The 17,860-nt window shown below is 37.3% G+C and overlaps 2 protein-coding genes across 9 annotated transcripts in view; one reads left to right on the top strand and one right to left on the bottom strand.

The window, feature by feature from the left end:
* On the bottom strand, positions 1–15,470 carry CEP44 (centrosomal protein 44). Of its 5 annotated transcripts, none has more exons than XM_068403888.1 (11): positions 15,379–15,470; positions 11,696–11,845; positions 10,950–11,097; positions 9,829–9,975; positions 8,713–8,820; positions 7,128–7,259; positions 6,544–6,753; positions 3,428–3,497; positions 1,253–1,380; positions 954–991; positions 1–147 (listed from the first exon to the last, which is right to left on the bottom strand). In XM_068403888.1, exons 2-11 carry the CDS (start codon positions 11,782–11,784, stop codon positions 90–92), a joined length of 1,128 nt encoding a protein of 375 aa, XP_068259989.1. In that variant the 5' UTR covers positions 11,785–11,845; positions 15,379–15,470; the 3' UTR covers positions 1–89. The 5 variants fall into 5 exon arrangements, with proteins under 5 accessions (XP_068259989.1, XP_068259988.1, XP_068259990.1 ...); XM_068403887.1 differs by lacking the exon at positions 15,379–15,470 and adding an exon at positions 15,174–15,323; XM_068403889.1 differs by lacking the exons at positions 8,713–8,820; positions 15,379–15,470 and adding an exon at positions 15,174–15,323.
* Positions 15,378–17,860, top strand: part of FBXO8 (F-box protein 8) — a 21,424-nt gene continuing 18,941 nt past the window's right edge. For 2 of the 4 annotated variants that reach the window (XM_068403894.1, XM_068403892.1), the window contains exon 1: positions 15,378–15,553. The gene's annotated coding sequence lies outside the window, so the exon portion shown is untranslated. Of the gene's footprint in view, positions 15,554–15,682; positions 15,773–17,860 lie in introns of those variants that run through there. The other 2 variants (XM_068403893.1, XM_068403895.1) reach the window with 2 other exon arrangements.

A 17,860-nucleotide genomic window follows, 5' to 3' on the forward strand; every position in this document is an offset into this window, starting at 1 on the left:
TTTGATATATTAAAAATTTAATGTGTACAAACATACATATTAGTTCTGCTATCCATAAGTACAGAGACCAGGTCTGAAGACCTGTGCTTTCAGGTCTTCTCAGAGGTGTTGCTTGAGGTTTTCAACAATTCTGAGGTTTCTTCAATTCTGAAAATAAATTTTGTTTACACATACACTTATTAAAATATGGTAAAAAATAACTGACTTGTCTTTAACTTTCTAATGAATCCAAAATACTATCAAGCAGCATGAAAGCTTAAGTTTCCTCTCATCTCCCTTTTCCTCTGCGATTGGTTTGTATTTTAAATGCCCACCACATATCAATAAACTTTAAGTATATATAAAGAAGTAACCCACAAAATAAAATTAAATCATAAAAAAGGCTACATTTTTTTTCAGGCCAGGCACTTACAGAATAGAAATCTCCTGCTAAAGAAACATTATACAGCAATGCATTTCTCTTCAAGTGTAATAAAAATATTTCTTACAAAAAAAGCTTTCATTACAGATCTCAGGACCAATATCAAATACACCTTAATACAGTTCTCACAATGCTTAGCCTGAAATTAGTTTTACTTTTCCTCAAATAATATAAAACATAGTTAAGATACTTGCAACTTTTCTTCCTGAAAAATAACTACAGTATCAGGGAATTCCTATCAGAAGATAAATAATATTCCTATTTCTTGTCAACCAGATTCTAAACACTCTTTAATCTCTAGTTAATACTATTAAGAATGCTTTCTATTGCTTTTTAGAAACCAAAACAGTGACTCATCCCACAAATACAGAACTGTAAGTGGATTTATTATCCAGGGGAGTCATAAGGAAATGCCACACCTGATGTAGAGACCTTTGAGGTTTGGAACACATATGTATGTTCTCTATACGCCTTAGTCCAGTACAACTCCCTCCTGGGAAATGAATTCCTGCTGCCCTTTCCTATTACTTACATTTTACTTATCCTTTCCATTCTTTGTCTTGTTGTCTCCTGCAATTTAAAAGCAACAAAGTTAGTGAACTCTTTAAAGCCAACATTCTTCCGATGGACTTTCAACCTGAAAAAAATCATAGAGAAAATGTGACTTTAAGCACTGTTATCAAATCAAAAGGATTTTTATGAGACAGACCTAGATGTAGTTTTGCATAGTTTCCTGTTTTTCACTAGTAGTATATACAACTAAAACTAATGCTTACTTGTTCTCTTGACCTCAGAAAGGAAATCAACTAAGCATTTGCCAGTTTTACTTACCTTTGAAATATCTGTCAGACCAAGAGAATTAATGGTCACGGCTTTGGGAGATGGGTCTGTGGATAATAGTGAACTGTATCCAGACGACTGATGAAGACTCTCTGGCATCTCCTCCTTCCTCTCTGTATCTATGGAGAAACGCTCACTTTTGTGTCACCTTTGCCTTTTTGCTCTCTTATTGCAAGGTCAGCTATCAAATAGCTTGATTTACAGTATGTAATAACAGAGGAGAATGCATTGTTTAGAGAGGGAAAAAGAACAGCTACTGGTGAGGGTCCAAAACAGGTTTCTCTTTTTCTTATAACAAGGTAAGAGCAGTATACTATGTATAACACACACAAGACAAATTCAAAAAAAAAGATTACTAGGAATGCCACCTTTATCCTGATTACAGGGAAATCAACATTCAAGAATGTCTAACTACTGGGTCAAACATTTAGAAGTAATTTCAAATAGTTTACATTACTTTTACTGTAACCTACTTGTTCAAACAGGTCTTTAATTTGTAAGTAACCTGTCTTATAAGCAGCAGAAATACAAACAAAATCATCACTTTCTTGTTTAGCTTAAAATTTGTATCAAGCTCTTGCTGTTTCCCTAGCTCTCCTCCTGTTGGGATAGGTTTAGCATCCATTCAGCAGAAACACTTTTCTTTTACATTGTGAAGGCTTTGATACTCCTTGCAACTTCAGAATACTATTGTCAGGGAAGAGAATTTAGTATTTAGAGAAAAAGTGTTCCCGTATCCTTATTTTCAGTAAGGCCACCATCTATGGATCATACTTTTGGAACATATTTAGCTACACTATTCTGTATTTAAAATCATACTGAATTATTTTTAACCAATTAAAATTAAAAAATGTTTCTTCTGTATAGCTGTGATTCCTAAGGAGCACTACAACCAAAAACAGCATCAAAGCATTCCAAGTACTGTTGTACATCTCAGATATAAGAGTTAAGACTAGCTGTGTAACTTGTATGCCTAAAATTTCCTGAATCATATTTTAGAAAAACAGGAATAACAAATTCAGAAGAATTCTAGAAGCCTGAAAATATGAAAACTCTCTTTTAAAGACCATCAGCCTGTTTGCTGACTATGAAGTCCTCAAGTGTCAGTAACATACCACTAAACTTATGAAAGGAAGTAAACGTGTTACAAGCTTTCTAAGGTCTGTAAAAAGAAGGTCCCATTTGTGAGACTTCAAAATTAAAACAAACTTTGATGTAACCAAGAAACTGTCTTTCTAGTTTCCATGTAAACTTGGTTACTGAGATTCCCTTTTAATTTCAGTGCAACAGCCCAACACGGGACAAAAATGCCTAATAAGTAAGAATGGGAAATAGAATATTCTCCTTACTACTTGTGATAGGAATAACAGCTGCCATAGGGGAAACAGGCCAAATTAATAAAGAGAATGATGCAAGGTAAGGGCTAAAGAGCTACCATTGAGGAAGACAGAAGAATTATTTATGGCCTGGGGAATGTTTTTAATTTCTTTCCCCCTTAAGGCTTGTTTACTTCTTGTACTTTACCAAAATTAAGTTGAAAATTGAAGAAAAAGATTTTGTCTTGCCCTTCAAAATAAGGAAGTTCAGCAAAAATTCTACATGCATAGCTGCTAACTGCTTCAAAAGGGATGAAATTATAGAGAATGTTCAGCAGTGATTTGAAAAACAACACAGATTATGAATGAAAGAGCCCTGATTTGTCCTAAGCCCCATTATAAAAGTAAAAAACAACATAAAAAGTGACACTATTTTAATTATAACAAACCTGTGGCAACAAATATAATTTCTTTTGTGCTTATGAATAGCTTATTTTTAAAACACTATAACTGCTTTAAAATGCAGCTATCATTATGTTTTTCACAGATCTAGCTATAGCACCTTAATTAAATTTGCATATTTGAGATTTTTAGTAGTTATTTGTTACTATTAATTACTATGCTATATATTTTCATTAATGCTTTGAAAACTATTTCAGTAAATAAAGCTTCTAAAGAATAAATTACAAACATGAATTGACTAGCAGGTTGATTTCTAATTTGCAGCACGCATTTAAATTCAGAGGTCACTAAATTGCAATTGTCTACTTAAAAAACACTATTTTAGTCAAGGTCAGCAAGAAGCGTTTAGCATGTGAAGTTAATTAAAAAGAAAGTCATTAATACTCACCAGGAGAAACTGGAATCCTACTAGAAGTACATTCTTGACCTGTATTGTTGAACTCTGTAGATAAGCCTCTCTGAAATACAAGTTTACTGCATTTTAGCCATACACCCTGTTTAAACCATCTTTTGACTGAACAAAAGTATATTTAAGTACTAATTATGTATGCATTTGCTACACCATGCAGATATATTGGCACTGCACAAATGTTTTCCAGGACTAAAAAATCCAAAATTTCCATACATACATTGTATTAAAAAAATAGTCTATTTCATGGGGGCTTTTTTTAATATCAATATTGCTGTTCATAAACAGGTCAAAACCAGGTCCAAATATAGTACATATAACTCAGGTATGAGTAGAATGAACAATTAGACTGCTCTTGGCCTGTGCCAACAATTAGATCTTGACATTGGCTGCTGTTACCTCAACAAAATAAGTGTACCTTCTACTTCTGGTTTATATTCAGAAATGCAGCTCCTTGGTCCTAAAAAGTTAGTCTATAGATGAACTGAAATTCATTCCACTTCAATGCTTAGAACTCTAAAGTCTATTTTATGCTAGTTTCCCAGGCTCCTAAATGAGAGAGGGCTCTTTTAAGAAAGGTTCTCAGTTTAACTCAATCTAGCTTAGAAAAGGTTGTTCATAAACAAAATTAATGTTGTACTAACAATAGTTAGTTTTGAGTGCAATTTTCTGACTTCAAAACAAAAAAATCCAACACTCAAAAAACATCAGGCTTTTTTCACCAATGAGTTATCATTATGATTTTAAATCTCAGCCTTTGATAAAGTATATCACTGTATATACTGGAGTAACTATATCAGTTAACAGGGGAATATTATACCCAAATAAGTGAATTAGGGAGAAATAGTAGGTACTGTGTGGGAAGAAGCTGAAAAAAACTGTAATAATGCGTATCTCAAAAAAATTAAAATTAAAAAAAAAAAAGGATATCTACACTGACTACTTCTGCTCAATTCCTTTCATTGAAATAGCTTTGGTAGCTTTCAGACTTTCCCAGAGCTAAATGCACAGCTGCTGCTACTTTGGCAGCAGTGCAAGACAGATCTTAAGAGCGTTCCTGCTACGTTGGCTAGATGCCAAAAGTTCCCTGAAAAAAATGCAAGAGTAAGAAGAAAGGAGTAATTCTGAATTGCTTCTATATCTGTGAAGCACAACTTGGATGGAATTTCATGAAACAAAGAAGCAGCAATTCTCTGGCCCAAAGGATTATTTCTTGGCAGTTTTCAAACGCCTATTGCAAAAAAGAGTTTTGAAGATTTTTTTTAAATATAAAATCCAGCTTCTCTTGCTTTGAAAAAAGACAAGCAACAATGCCACACACAAACTAAATTCAAGCTTGTTTCTGCAGATCACTTATTTCAGTAACATGTAGTACAGAAATAAAATTCTTACTGGAAATTTTTGAGTGATACTAATGTTAAGTCTTTTCCAAATACTATTCCAAACCTTTGAACAACTGCAATAAACATGTTACTGAAATAATAATAAATCAAATTTACAGAAATAAAAGAACAAGCCTAGTCTGAAACACAAGCTTTCCTGTGCTACTACTGTCATAAATGCAGCAACTATCTCTTGAAGAGACTACACTTGAAACAGGAGCAAAACTATCTATGGCTGTTCAGCTGAAGGGCTCTTGAGACTGCTAGCAGAAGAAAACATTATCTGTGGTGGTTTTATTTTGACATATGTCCACTGATAATTAAATTACAATATCCATGAGAAATTGATTTCAAATGGTAAATCACTTGAGCCATTACTGATCTGAAACTGTTTAAAAAAAAAATGACTGAGATTGTCAATCCTTATAATTTGAGCTACAGCCTTTAGAAATAACCTAGTGATCAGTCTGAACACTTATCCATTTCAAGACTTTGCATAACTAGCACACTTTCAAGGCACACATTAAAAAACAGGTCTTGTATACAAGTATTAGCGACATTTTCAAATTTTCAGGGCCAGCCAGCAGCACACTCAGAGCTCCTGGTTACAAGTAAATTCAACATTTTTACAGTTACAGAGAAAAATGTAATACTGATCAACTATTTCCCACAAGGCTTTTCAACTTCTGGAAAATATCTGACTATCTGAAGGATACATGAGATGCATATGCAAATACACTTTGAAATTAAGCATGTGATCACAAAATTAATGCTATGGTTCACTGCATCTCAAAATACTTACATGTGCATATATATTATATATTGGGGGATTGGACTAGATGTTCTTTCGAGGTCCCTTCCAATCCCTAACATTCTGTGATTAAATTAAATAGTGTGCATACAAGGACCTTTCAATGGCATGAAAAACAATACACAGTCTTAATGCAATAAAATACTTCAATTGCTCTGACAAATATGCCAAATGTAGCCACATCACAACTGTAGCACTTTCATGCATTTAAAAATGCAATGAACATCATGGACAAGAAACAGGAAGGCGGGAGGGGCGCAGCATCCTATTCTTAGTTTGTGAATTAACTTTTCCATTAACCTTGTATTTTCCATTGAGCATGCCATCTATTTTTGCCAATGTTTGTTATACAGAATGAAGACTTTATCTTCCAAAGGGAATACCTGTATCTGATTAGAGCTTGAAGAATTAAAAAAATAGATATTCAACTGTATCAACAACAAAAACAAGATTTGCAGGCCAGTGTAAGATATTCAAAATAGTGCAGATCAGAATAAGGAAACCCTTAAATGTGTCACTAGCACAATGAAATTCTCAACTACAGAAACATTAAGCTTTCAAAGACAGCATAATTAAGAGTCTTCAAAAGCTTCCTTCTACAAGTTCGCTAGGAAATGAAAACACACACAGTCATTACTAATGAAAACAGGCTTAGCTACACCTGCTCTTCCCGCAAGGACACAATTTCCAATGGAGAGCTTTGCTTCATAGAGCATGAGAAAACAACAGAATTTAACAGTTAAGAAAAAAATACCACCAACTCCATAAACAGCACTTCCATTCAGATCATGCCTTTAAAAATAGTGAAAGGCATACATCGGGAGGCAGGAAGAAGAGAAACAGGCTGACAACATTGTGTCTGGGCAATTTTTGTTATGGAAGAAAAACAGAAGTTAACATACCTTTTCGGATTGCAACAACAGTCCTGTTTCAAGAAGCAAAACTCGATTCAACAAGTTATTCCAGTCCTTCTCATCTATGATCACCTTTCCTTTCAGTTTCTCTTCTAAAACATGTAGTTTACCTTCCATCCAATCTAGCTTATGAAGCTTTTCCTGGCAATCAGCAAGCTGACTCTTTAGGAACTCGATCTGAGAATTATGTTCTATGACCTGAAAATATGGATAAGAACATGTCCTCTAATTTCAAAACAGATATAATTCATAATTTTATCAATGAAATTAAGTGGAATCTTCCTCAAGTTCAGTAACCACATTCTGCTACAGTAGAAAATTGTTTTTCTTTCAGAATTGCCATAATACGCCTATTCATGGAACTCAGCTTTTAAAGAAACTGTCGACAGAACTGGCACTTGAAAGGACAGTACAATATAACTGACTTTTTTTTCCAACATATTTATTATATATCTATTAGTTACACTTAAGGAGCATCCAGCTATCTTTTTAAAACCTCTATCCCTTTAGAAAAGCCCTGTAACAAAAGTTAAGAATACATGCGAACAGCTTCTTAAAATAAAAGTTCTTACTTGTTCACATTTAACTTCCACTACATCATGATCTAGGTTCAATTCTTCTTCACTACCTCCCTGTGCCAGAAGGGGTAGTGGATGAAGGTCATCATTAACTTCATTTCCTGAATGCCGTTCTACTTGAGGCTTCTTTTGAGCATGTCAAAAAAAATTCACTGGTGTTATGCATTACAAGAACATTTCAATTCATCAGCCACGTAACTGACACAAAAGACGTATCATTTTAGTATTTATTTATTTAAATCTGACAATCTTATCCCAACTGCTTGCAAAATACAGAAAGCAACAGCAGACAGTTTAACTTAAAATATCATACAGTCATGAAAGAACTGTAAAACAAATATGCACACACTTTATCATATGCACTGTGTGCCTTGGTTCCCTTCAATAAACAGTAACAAAGGCATTAATGTCCTCTCTTATTATAAGGGTTGTTAGATTTCTAAGTGTGGAATGGGAGGTAAGAATCTCACTGTACGTATTAACATGTATAGACAGTTCCAACATCAACACCACCACCACTCAAACATTCAGGGAAAAAAAAGTTTAACTAGGAAGATTAGAACTCTCTTCTTTGACGACCGTCAGCAAAATAGCCCTACTAGCTACACATTTCATTTCCTTTGAATGCTTCCCTTAGAGAGAACAAAATAAGAGACAAATTTTGCCTTTCTTTCTAGGTGGATCAAGTCCTATGATCACTACCTGCCACATAACAAAATAAATTACCTAATGGTTAAAACCCACAATTACTAGTTTTGTGCAGCATCTTAACACTTACAGATTCCTAGATGTTTTACTGAAGCTGAAACTCTTCTCTTCTAGAGAATTCTTAATACACTCACGCATATCCCCATTCAGTTCTACCATTCAACAACCAGAAGGGCCAGATAAGTCATTCCAAATATTCTCTTTGTGAAATTCTCCTCTGCTAAAACAGTATTTTACTGCTAAATAGAAGCCACCAACATTTAATGGGCTGTCACAGTCCTAAAAGTTTTGTACAATTTTACTTTGCACTCTTTTAGCAGAAAATATTAGGAAAGCTGTCTCCTCCACAGGTCAAGAGTATCATAACACGTAAGATCAAGTGTTGCTCTTGTAAAACCAAATCCAAGAGGAATGTTACATTAAGAAATCCTTGCTGAACAGATACAGACTAAAGAGCAAAAAATGTTTTGAAAGCTACATTGAAAACATTGCAATGTTAGGCCAAACACTTATTAATCTCCAAACAGGATGTATATTCTTTTTCCAATTGCATCTTCATTTTCATTGATGTCCCTCCATTTGATATAATTCAAACGGCAAACAACAGCACTAGATCATTACCACCAAGACTTTGAGATCAACTACCCGGTGAAAAAGAGAAGCAATATCCTCTGTATTTCAGCTATTATTTCAGTCAACCACACTTGGGGTGTGGTTAGAGAAAAAGAAAAAAAAACACAACACAAAATAAAACCACAACTGGTCTGATCAAGCATTAAAACCTAAATGAAAGCACACATTCCAGAAAGAGCCTGACTTCTTACAAATGAGATTAACCTTTAGACATACAACATAAAAACTATTTTCATACCTGTTTGGAATTCAGAGCACTGCTACTATGATCAGCAAGGACATTATCACAATTTGACCATACTTCATATTTAAAAGATCTGAGTTTTTTCCTTGTTTGGGATTTAACCTTCAAAGTGAAGAGTATAAAATATTAAGCTTCTAACACAGGAATGTTTTCCGGGGGCAGGGGGCGGGGCGGCGGGGGGAGGTGGGGTGGGACAGGACACAACACACACGACACAACATGGTGATGGGATAACACACCCCGTTTTCTGCCATCATTAACAGTCAAGAATATTGCATGGCACACACAAACACATTTAAACCTCTGCAGTACAATAATGTCTAAAAAAAAAAGTTAAGTATGGCCCAAATTTACAAAGAAAACAGATCTGGAAGTGAATGGCACATTCATACACCCATTAACGCCTATGCAAGGCTGGATCAAAGCTGGTCATAAAAAAAAAAGACAACTTGCACCAGAGCTGAAAGACAAACAAATATGAAAAAAAGTCATTATACCCCCAAAAGTGACAAATGAAGCATACAGAAGTCCTGAAGACTGTTATAAACTCAAGCGAAAAAAAATCCTGTAAAATATGAAGACTGAAAATTCCTTTTATTAAAGCATACTCTGATATACAGGATACACTGATAAAAAATAATGCCTTACCAATGTAAAACAGTACATTTAATGAAAATTATCAGATTTGAGATGTATACCACTGAAACACAAATACAAGTGTCACGTTTAAATTAAACATTACCAGAACTTCAACATATCAGATGGTTTTGCTTTGTTTTTAAATCTATCTGCAAAGTCTAATGAGTTACACAAACATTCACTATGTTGAGAAGTAGAAAATATATTACTTACTGTAAAGACACCAAGTACTAGATTTGTCTTCATTCTAATATTTTTTTGTTTATACTATGAAGCATTGGCAGCTTTGTGTCTTTTGTATACCTGATAGCACTCAAGCATCTTACAATGGAACTTCATACTAATTTTCCCCTCTATTTTGACTATCAGCAATGCTGCACCTTCAAATAAACTGGTCTTCAGTTTCTACCTGCAGCATCAAGCATGTCAAAAGAAACTTATCTCATAATAAAGTTACCATTTAAACAGTACCTTATGCGAGTTACTTAATTCCTTATGTTTTTTCACCACGCAGTTGATAATGTCACAAACAATCTGCATTTTTCTTTCTGCAAAGCCAAACTGAAGAAACTGCTGTTTTGTTAAAATTGGTTTATATTGAAATTGATCTCGAAGAAGCTGCAACAAAATAAAAAGTTTACTTCACTTTCAAAATCACCACACAATTTGTTGTAGAAATGGCAAGCTCAGGTTTTTCTACAATCTTTTATTCTTCACTTCATCAGTCAAACCTTTTCTCATTTGGTTATTCATATATTTTCAGCTGTTTCTTCTAACTAGACTTTCAACATACCTCTTCCAGAAACATTTCATTCATGTCACTCTTGTAAAGTTTAACTCACAGTAAGATTAATGAAATAACTGGTTGTAGACATTAATATTAAAAAAGTTAAACAAAAACTTTCCAAAGTGAATGCACAATAAAAAGTTGTACTGATCTCAGCAAATGCGTCAGAGGGCTAAGTAAGGCTACCACAGAGCCTCTTTGTAAAGGAGTCTCTGTCCTCCTCAGATGGAAAACTAGTCTGAATAAGCTAGTATTCATTAATATATCAAGCCACCTTTTATAAAAATGTGCTTATGGATATTTTTAAGGATAGTTCAAAATTATTTTCATTCAGTTAAGGATTTGATTCCAATTTATAACCTGCTAAGAACTGGACTTTGTATCTTAATTTTGCATGGTGTTTTAAAATAACTGTATAAATTAATTGTGTTTTCATTATAATTTTTAAGTTTGCTGTAATTTTTTGCTGGTTATGATTTCTTCTAAGGTCACTTCTGCAAAATCTATTGTGTAATAAGTATTTCAGTATTCTTCACAACTAACATAAAACACAATAATGTTACTGATTCTGCAGTTGTCTCAAAATTGAGATTTGGCTAATAACACCCAGCCTTATTTTCATGAAAATCTAAATAAAGACTTGCCACACAATGACTTACTACTCATCTTAAATCCTAACAGAATTACGATTCACGTTCATTGTCAAAAATTTTTACATTCTAGTAAAACTCATACTAGATGTTTAATTTTTATGAAGCCATACTCAAAACTGTGTCTCTTCTGCAAAGGACATGAAGACAGATACCTTATAAATAGCTTCAATAAAACGCAAGTCACTCTTTGCTGTGAGTTCCACATCGCACTTTACCCAAAGTTCTGCTATGTAAGTTGAAAAAGATGTAAAAGAATAGCTGATGATAGGTAAAAATGCAGCTGGATCACCCTTTACCAACCTATTGAGAAACAAAAGTATTTTACACAGCAGAAGATAACAAAAGCCTTTCATTACATTAATTCAAACATTTACCTTGAAAGGTGTTTTAATATAGCCAGCATGTTATACCCAAGTACCTCCATTTTAAGGTTTCTTCCCAGGAATATCTCATTTGTCAGTCTTTACCGGTATCTATAAAATGCTCAAAACATTTTTGTGACCCTCACATAATTTTAACACTGTCAGGTGTAAAGCCCACCAGCATTTCCATCTCAGCATTCAACACCTTTTTTTTTAATCTTTACAGGATGAAATTTCCTGAAGAAAGCTTTGCTAGCACTTACAAAGAAATTATAAAGGTGGGAGATTAATCAAGGAAAAGAGAAAAACAGCAGAAGAGCAAGATAGCTATACACTTCAGGATTATTCTAAGGATTGCTCAGAACAGCAAAACTGCATCCTTCATCTTCCAGTTCACTTGTATCAAACTCCAGCTTCCCACAGAGATATGCTCTGCTTACTCATCACTGGGTGCAATGCTAATATTTATACTTATCTTGTTTACACATCTTGCTGTCATCATGTATTAGCATAAATTTATTCACACTGCCACTTACACTGTATAATCCACATCTCTTGGATAATTTAACATGCGAAGTCCTTGTTCTATTTTTCTTAAACTTCCTTTTAGGTCTCCTGTTGCCATTATTCCAAATGCTATTCTTCTTTCAGATTATGAAATAAATATAATACAGTACATTCTTCTCCTTAAAAGAAAAAAAAAAATATGTACACAAAAATTACAAAGTGCAATAGAATTATAACTGAAATTCAAAGCTTTTTGCTTCTCTTTTCTAGACACTACTATTTCCAAAGTGTTACCACACAGCACAGAGCTAGGGCTCAATACCAATTAATATCCATCATCACCTTCATTCATTCTAAATGGGATCAAGTAGTAATCCTCAATCCCATCAACTATCAAAGATCTTTAAAGATATCTGAAAGCATATTAAGAATTTAGGGGTGGCTAAATCTACTACAACTGAGTGAAAACAAGTTTCTTCACTGTTTCAAAGGAGCAGAAACTCCACAAGCAGTGAAAACCTTTTGCATTCTTCACTTTAGAAAGCTTCTTATTCTTTTCTTCACCTGGTCAAAAGAGTAATGTTTGGATCAGAAGGCAGGACTAGCAACTCATCACAGACAATACTTCTCTATTCACAGAATCACAGAATGGTTAGGGTTGGAAGGGACCTCTGGAGATCATCTAGTCCAACCCCCTGCCAAAGAAGATTTCCCCTAGAGCACATTGCACTATTTAGATGATTCATTAAACACACTTAAAATTGTTTGGGGGGGCGGGGGGGAGGTAACAGACTGTGTCGATATTTCAAAATAGGTGCAAGTTTATTCGGATGATAACCAAAAGGCCCCTATTTAGCTTCTACATTGTAACATGCAAGTTGAGAACCCACTTTTAATTTATTGTGGGCTTTGCTCCACAGAAGAGACAGACTCATCTAAGGACTCCGTGTAAACTACAAAAAGGTGCCTTTGTCCCTGCAGAACTAGTCTGCAAGGAAACCGAAGACTTCAAGACAGAAAAAGAAAAAAAAAAAAGGAAGAAAAAGAAAAGATGACAAAAAGAGAATCAGCAAAGCATGAAATCATCAGCAGCCAAATCAGCTTTTAGATCTATCCAAGGGGTAACTGAGTACAGGAAGCTCACACTTTTAATACGTTTTACCAAACAGAACTGATCAGTAAATTCTCAAATGGAGAAGAGGAGACTGGGGGGGCGGGGGGAAGAAAGAAAGAAATTGCCATAAGAGATCTAAAAACACTGGCAACTCCCCCTGGCTGGCATATACTAAATATCAGTACTAATAATAATTTTACAGACCCTTATCCCTTACTCCATTGCTTCAAAATACATTTATATTTAGAGATAGCCTATGAGTACTATTTACTGTACCTTGCAACCGTTTGTTCGTAAGCAACCAATATCAGTTCTTCTCCAACACAAGACTTTAAAAGCACAGACTGGACAATAGCCCAGCTCTTAAAGTCACAAACAAAAACAAATGGCCTGCATCTTAGCATTCTGGACAGACTGACAAAACTTGAGAAAGTCTATTAGTAAACCGCCAAACTCAGTGGTTTTTGAATAGTTTAGAGAAAAAAAAAATACAAAAAAAAAAAAAGGAGAAAGTTAGTTAAAAGACAAAGTACAGAAAAACAGAAAGTTGACACTTCTCACAAAAAGTTCTCCTTCCTCACATCCTTGAGATCTGCTTGTGACTGGCTTAATCCTCTACAGCGCTTCCCCCAAAAGCCTCAGTAAAAGTAATGATTTCAGCTATAAAGGCTTAAAAATAGAAATTTACTGTTCGATTTTCTGCTAGAACCTGGGAGATAATTACCTGCCACTGTCTTCACTGAATTTCTTTTCTTGCCAGAAAACAAATACTTTGAAACCTACCAATCCAAGCAGTGAAAAGGCATTGCCTGACTGCCTATACATGAAGCGATATTCTCAAAATACAGAATTTTATATAATTTCTCTTGCTGACACGACCAAAAAAAAACAAACACTCCAAAGAGATTATGTCTAGCCTTGTCAGAAATCACCTCCGACGGGTACTCCAGTTTGCAGCTTTGTTATTTCATCTTACTAATTAAAGCAATGAGTCTTTTTTTGAAAGGAATTTCTTGACCACCCACTTCACTTACAGTAAAAGGAAAAAGCTTGCACTCACAATGGTCTGGGTTTGGGTTTTTTTTTTTCTTCTTGTGCCTCTGTGTTGTTTAAATTAGCACTCTTCAAGAAGATGGAGATCTTCACATGTGCCCTGCCCTTGTTATTTTCTTCCTGCTTAATTATTAGGTTTTTCTCTTTAATCATTAGGTTCTAGGCTATTAGTCATGCTAAATGTAAGTACCCAACCCTCATTGTTAAAGGCTAGGGACAATATAACCTCAAGTATTTGGAAACTGAGGCAGCTATTCTTCTTGCATTACTTTACAAAGTAATCCACCCTACGGTTTTGCCAATTTAAACAGATCTCAAGACAAGACTCAAAGAGTCTAACATAAAACTGGAGCTCTAAGCTGCAACGCAAATACTCATAGAAGACACTCTCACAGGAATTCATCTAATCATATAGGCTGTTTCCCAAAAGTATCAACAATCCTTTCTACACCGGACCTCTGGATGCAAGAACAGGCAACTACTGTCACTACAAACTGAATAGCTCAAGAAATCATAAAAATAACAGTTAAGTTAGTAGAAAATACTTCAACAGCTGAGGAAGGTGAACACTGTAAGAAGCGGCACAGAGCTTTTGCCTGTAGGAACTCATGACAGAACAGTTACAGAACATTGGCTATCCAGAATAAAATCAGGTATAACAAAGTTTTAAGAGATAATAACCTAGAACTGCAAGTGGTTTAAAGAACAATTATCAAAATTCCATATGGTATTCAAAGAAATAATGAATGTCAAAAAACACCAAAAAAACCCATGCAAGTTACCAAGTACTTTAACACTGTAAACACTGTCTTTGAAACGTCAAAAAAAAACCTTTCGATTTCTTCAAATTGTATTAAGACTTTTCTGTTACATGGGGCGGTGAGCAGGGCGGGAATCGCACCGTTACGCAGAGATGCAAAAACGTCAAGGAGAAATATTGCACTTTGCTATCGTGTCAGCTGTGATAGACACGCTTCAAGCACACAGGATATCTGCAAACGAGTGACCCGCTCAAGGCGCTGCGCGTCGCGGGGCCGTTGCCCTGGGAGCCATCAAAACACCGGCAGAAAAAAAAGCGTGGCCCCGCCACGGGCAAGGCCGGCTGCGGTCCCGTGGCCAGCGCCAGCGCGCTGAGGCGAACTCGCAAGAGCGGGACCGACGCCGGCCTCTCCACCCGCCCTTCCTCGCCCCTACACCAGCCGGAGCCCCGGGCCTCCCCCGCTCCGCCCCGGGGCTCGCCGTCCCTGAGGAGAGGGAGGGCCCTGGGCTCGGAGCCGTCCCGCGCCGCCGGCCCCGAAGCGGGGTCAAACCCCTGCCCCGAGACAGATCCTGACGCTCACCCGCGCCAACAGCCGCCCCGCGCTGCGGGAACGCCCTCCCCGCCGGGCCGCCTGCCCCAGAGCGGCGCGGCCTCGCTGTCCCCCCTCAGCGGCCCCGGCGGCGGCACAGACCGAATCTGCCGCCGCCAGACCCGACGGCTGCTTCCGCTTCCCGCGCGTCCCTCCGCGGTGACGTCACTTCCACCAACAACAGCAAACGTCAAACCTGACAGGCAGGAGACGGGGAGGTGGCCGCCTCCCTGCGTGTCGGAGGGGCTTCCCTGGCTCCCACCGCCTCTCCTCGCCGCGGGGGCTGTTCAGCCCCTTCCTGCTCGGCGAGGCTCACGCACCGACTCGGGCCAGGCTCGTCGCGGCGGCGGTTGGGACCCGAGCTCGCACAGGTACGGGCCCCGCAGGTTTCCTCCGCGGGGCAGGCGGATACGGACGGACGGACGGACGGGCGGGCGGCGCGTCCAATCAAGAGACGGGGCCGTCGGGGCGGCCCAATGGCGCGCGGGGGCGGCGCCCGCGGGGCCAGGCCCGCCGGTGGCCGCCGAGCGGGGGGCGGCCGTGCCCCGGCGGAGGTCCCGGCTCCCCTTTGCGGGGAGAAGCGTGACTCGGTGAGGCGCCGGGGAGGTGGCGATCAGGGCAGCTGCGGAGCGCCTCGGGACGCGGGGCGGCGGGAGGGCAGCCGCGGCCCTCGGCGGTGGGGGTTCCCCGGGGCGCTCCTGTCAGCTGGGGCGGCCTTGGGCGTGAGGGACGGGCTGTGCCTCTGGAACCGCGGCCTGCTTTGGCTGGAGTGCGGCTGGCAAGGCTCTCACGTTCGGGGAATCGGCAGGCCTCCGTTGCTGATGCAGCTGCGACGAACGAAGCTTCAGCTTCGGTGACATTGAAGGAAGGAAACGTTTTCGCGTTTAGGAGAATTGGGGTCGCAAAGCAGCAGCTGTAGCGCTCGGTTACCGTGAGGTGGAGGGGGTTTATATCGAGAGTGTTTGTTGTGTTTTTATTTAATAAAGCAGAATCCAGTACCGGAACAGCATTAATCCAACTTACAATTAGCTTTTAGTGTCCTATCATGCTCTTCAACACTGCAAAATAATTTGTTATGTAGTAACAAAGTAGCATGAAGAAAACATGGTTAAAATTGAAATCCAACTCTAATTGATATCAGACAGAGCCAGAGAAGATCAGCAAGTCATAAACAAGCTTGATGTTATTTTTACTGTGATAGTTATTGCAGCCAAGCTGTCAGAGGTTTCAATTGTTAGATAAAGTTAAATAACTGGAAGTTTGGAAACATATTTGAGTGGCCTGTTGAATCTGGAGATTGAAAATGTGTGTTCAAAATAACTTAAAAATACAGTTCTAGACACCATTATTTAAAGGGCTTTATTGTAACAATGGGTTTACTCATATGGTTTTATGAGTGACTCTCAAACCATTCATCTTGGATTACTACAAAGCTGAAAGTAATTGCGTGATGGGGAAAATAAGATGTGATCTAACAAACGGCAGATAAGCTGCTGAATAGCTACACATGTATTAAAACTTGTGGATTTCCAGCAGGTGGTTCTAGGATGGTTTCAATTGTGTCTCACACTGTTTCTTCTTTGGAATTTCTTCAGTTGCTACTTAAAATAGCAAATATATATTTCTTTATCATTTTTACGTTTAAAAAAGACTTTTTAAATGATTTCTGCAGTGATATTTTCTGTATAAGTCTTAGAGTACATTATAAGAATGCTCATTTCTTGAATGACATAGTATTTTTTTTTCTGCCTTGATGCCACTTCTAGTGCTAAATAATTTAGAAGTTACTATGTTGTTGGTGATGTATAGCAATAGCTTTTGGAGGGGGGGAGAAAAGCCCTTTGAGCGCCAACAAGAACTATTGATATTCTTGTTAGCTCAGCATTCCTCAATAGAATGTGTTTTGTAAACAGGAACTTCTAGTTGAATATTGCAATAAAGATATTAAACTAGCAACTAAAATTTGGGTATTTGATATAGGGCTAAGTAGGAAAACTTGGTCCTCTGTGACCACTACCAGATTCTTTGGGTAGTGCGTATAGAACAGAAAGATAATCTGACTTTGAAGAGGTTTGAAAGCTATTATAAAATTGCCAGATGCTTACCTGATAGTTCACTTGTTAATGGACTGGGCACAGCCTTTCTATGAACTGTTTCTGATAATGCCACTGGTCTTTCCTTCTCGGCTTTCTGGTGTATTATGATTATGAAACTTGTCACAATATGATTCCTAGTGATCTTCAGAGCCTTGGATTTACTGTTACTCCTTTTTTTTAAAATTTTATTTAAACTATGCCCAAATAATTAGTATTTTCAGAAGATTTTTAACAGTTGGGAGTTAACAAATGTGTATAGAAATGTAGCTTTGTGATAATGATATAAACTAGTGTCAGAAAAGACAGCAAAAATTCTAGCAAAATAAATTCCTTAATTTGTCTTACAAAAAGTTTCCTCAACAGATTTCTGCATTTAACAGAACTTTCCTTTCTCTCTACTTGACATACACAATTTAAATAGGATAGATTCTCTCATTTCATCTTTTGTAAAATGTAAGGTTTAATATTGCAATGTAGTCATATTTTTTTCTTGCTGATTTCTATCGCTTTAGTGGTTAAGGACTTGAAATAATGATGAAGAATTACAAGCCCTCACTCCTGATTCTCTCTGTCTCTGAAACT

Source organism: Nyctibius grandis, chromosome 6, assembly GCF_013368605.1.
Source record: "Nyctibius grandis isolate bNycGra1 chromosome 6, bNycGra1.pri, whole genome shotgun sequence".
NCBI classification, from domain to species: Eukaryota; Metazoa; Chordata; class Aves; order Nyctibiiformes; family Nyctibiidae; genus Nyctibius; species Nyctibius grandis.

Coding starts and splice junctions, on each gene's coding strand:
- CEP44 (XM_068403888.1), bottom strand. CDS start 11,784: ATGGCAACAGGAGACCTAAAAGGAAGTTTAAGAAAAATAGAACAAGGA. Junction 6,754..7,127: donor TGGAAGTTAAATGTGAACAA/GTAAGAACTTTT, acceptor CCATATTTTCAG/GTCATAGAACATAATTCTCA. Junction 992..1,252: donor GTCTGACAGATATTTCAAAG/GTAAGTAAAACT, acceptor TTTAAATTGCAG/GAGACAACAAGACAAAGAAT.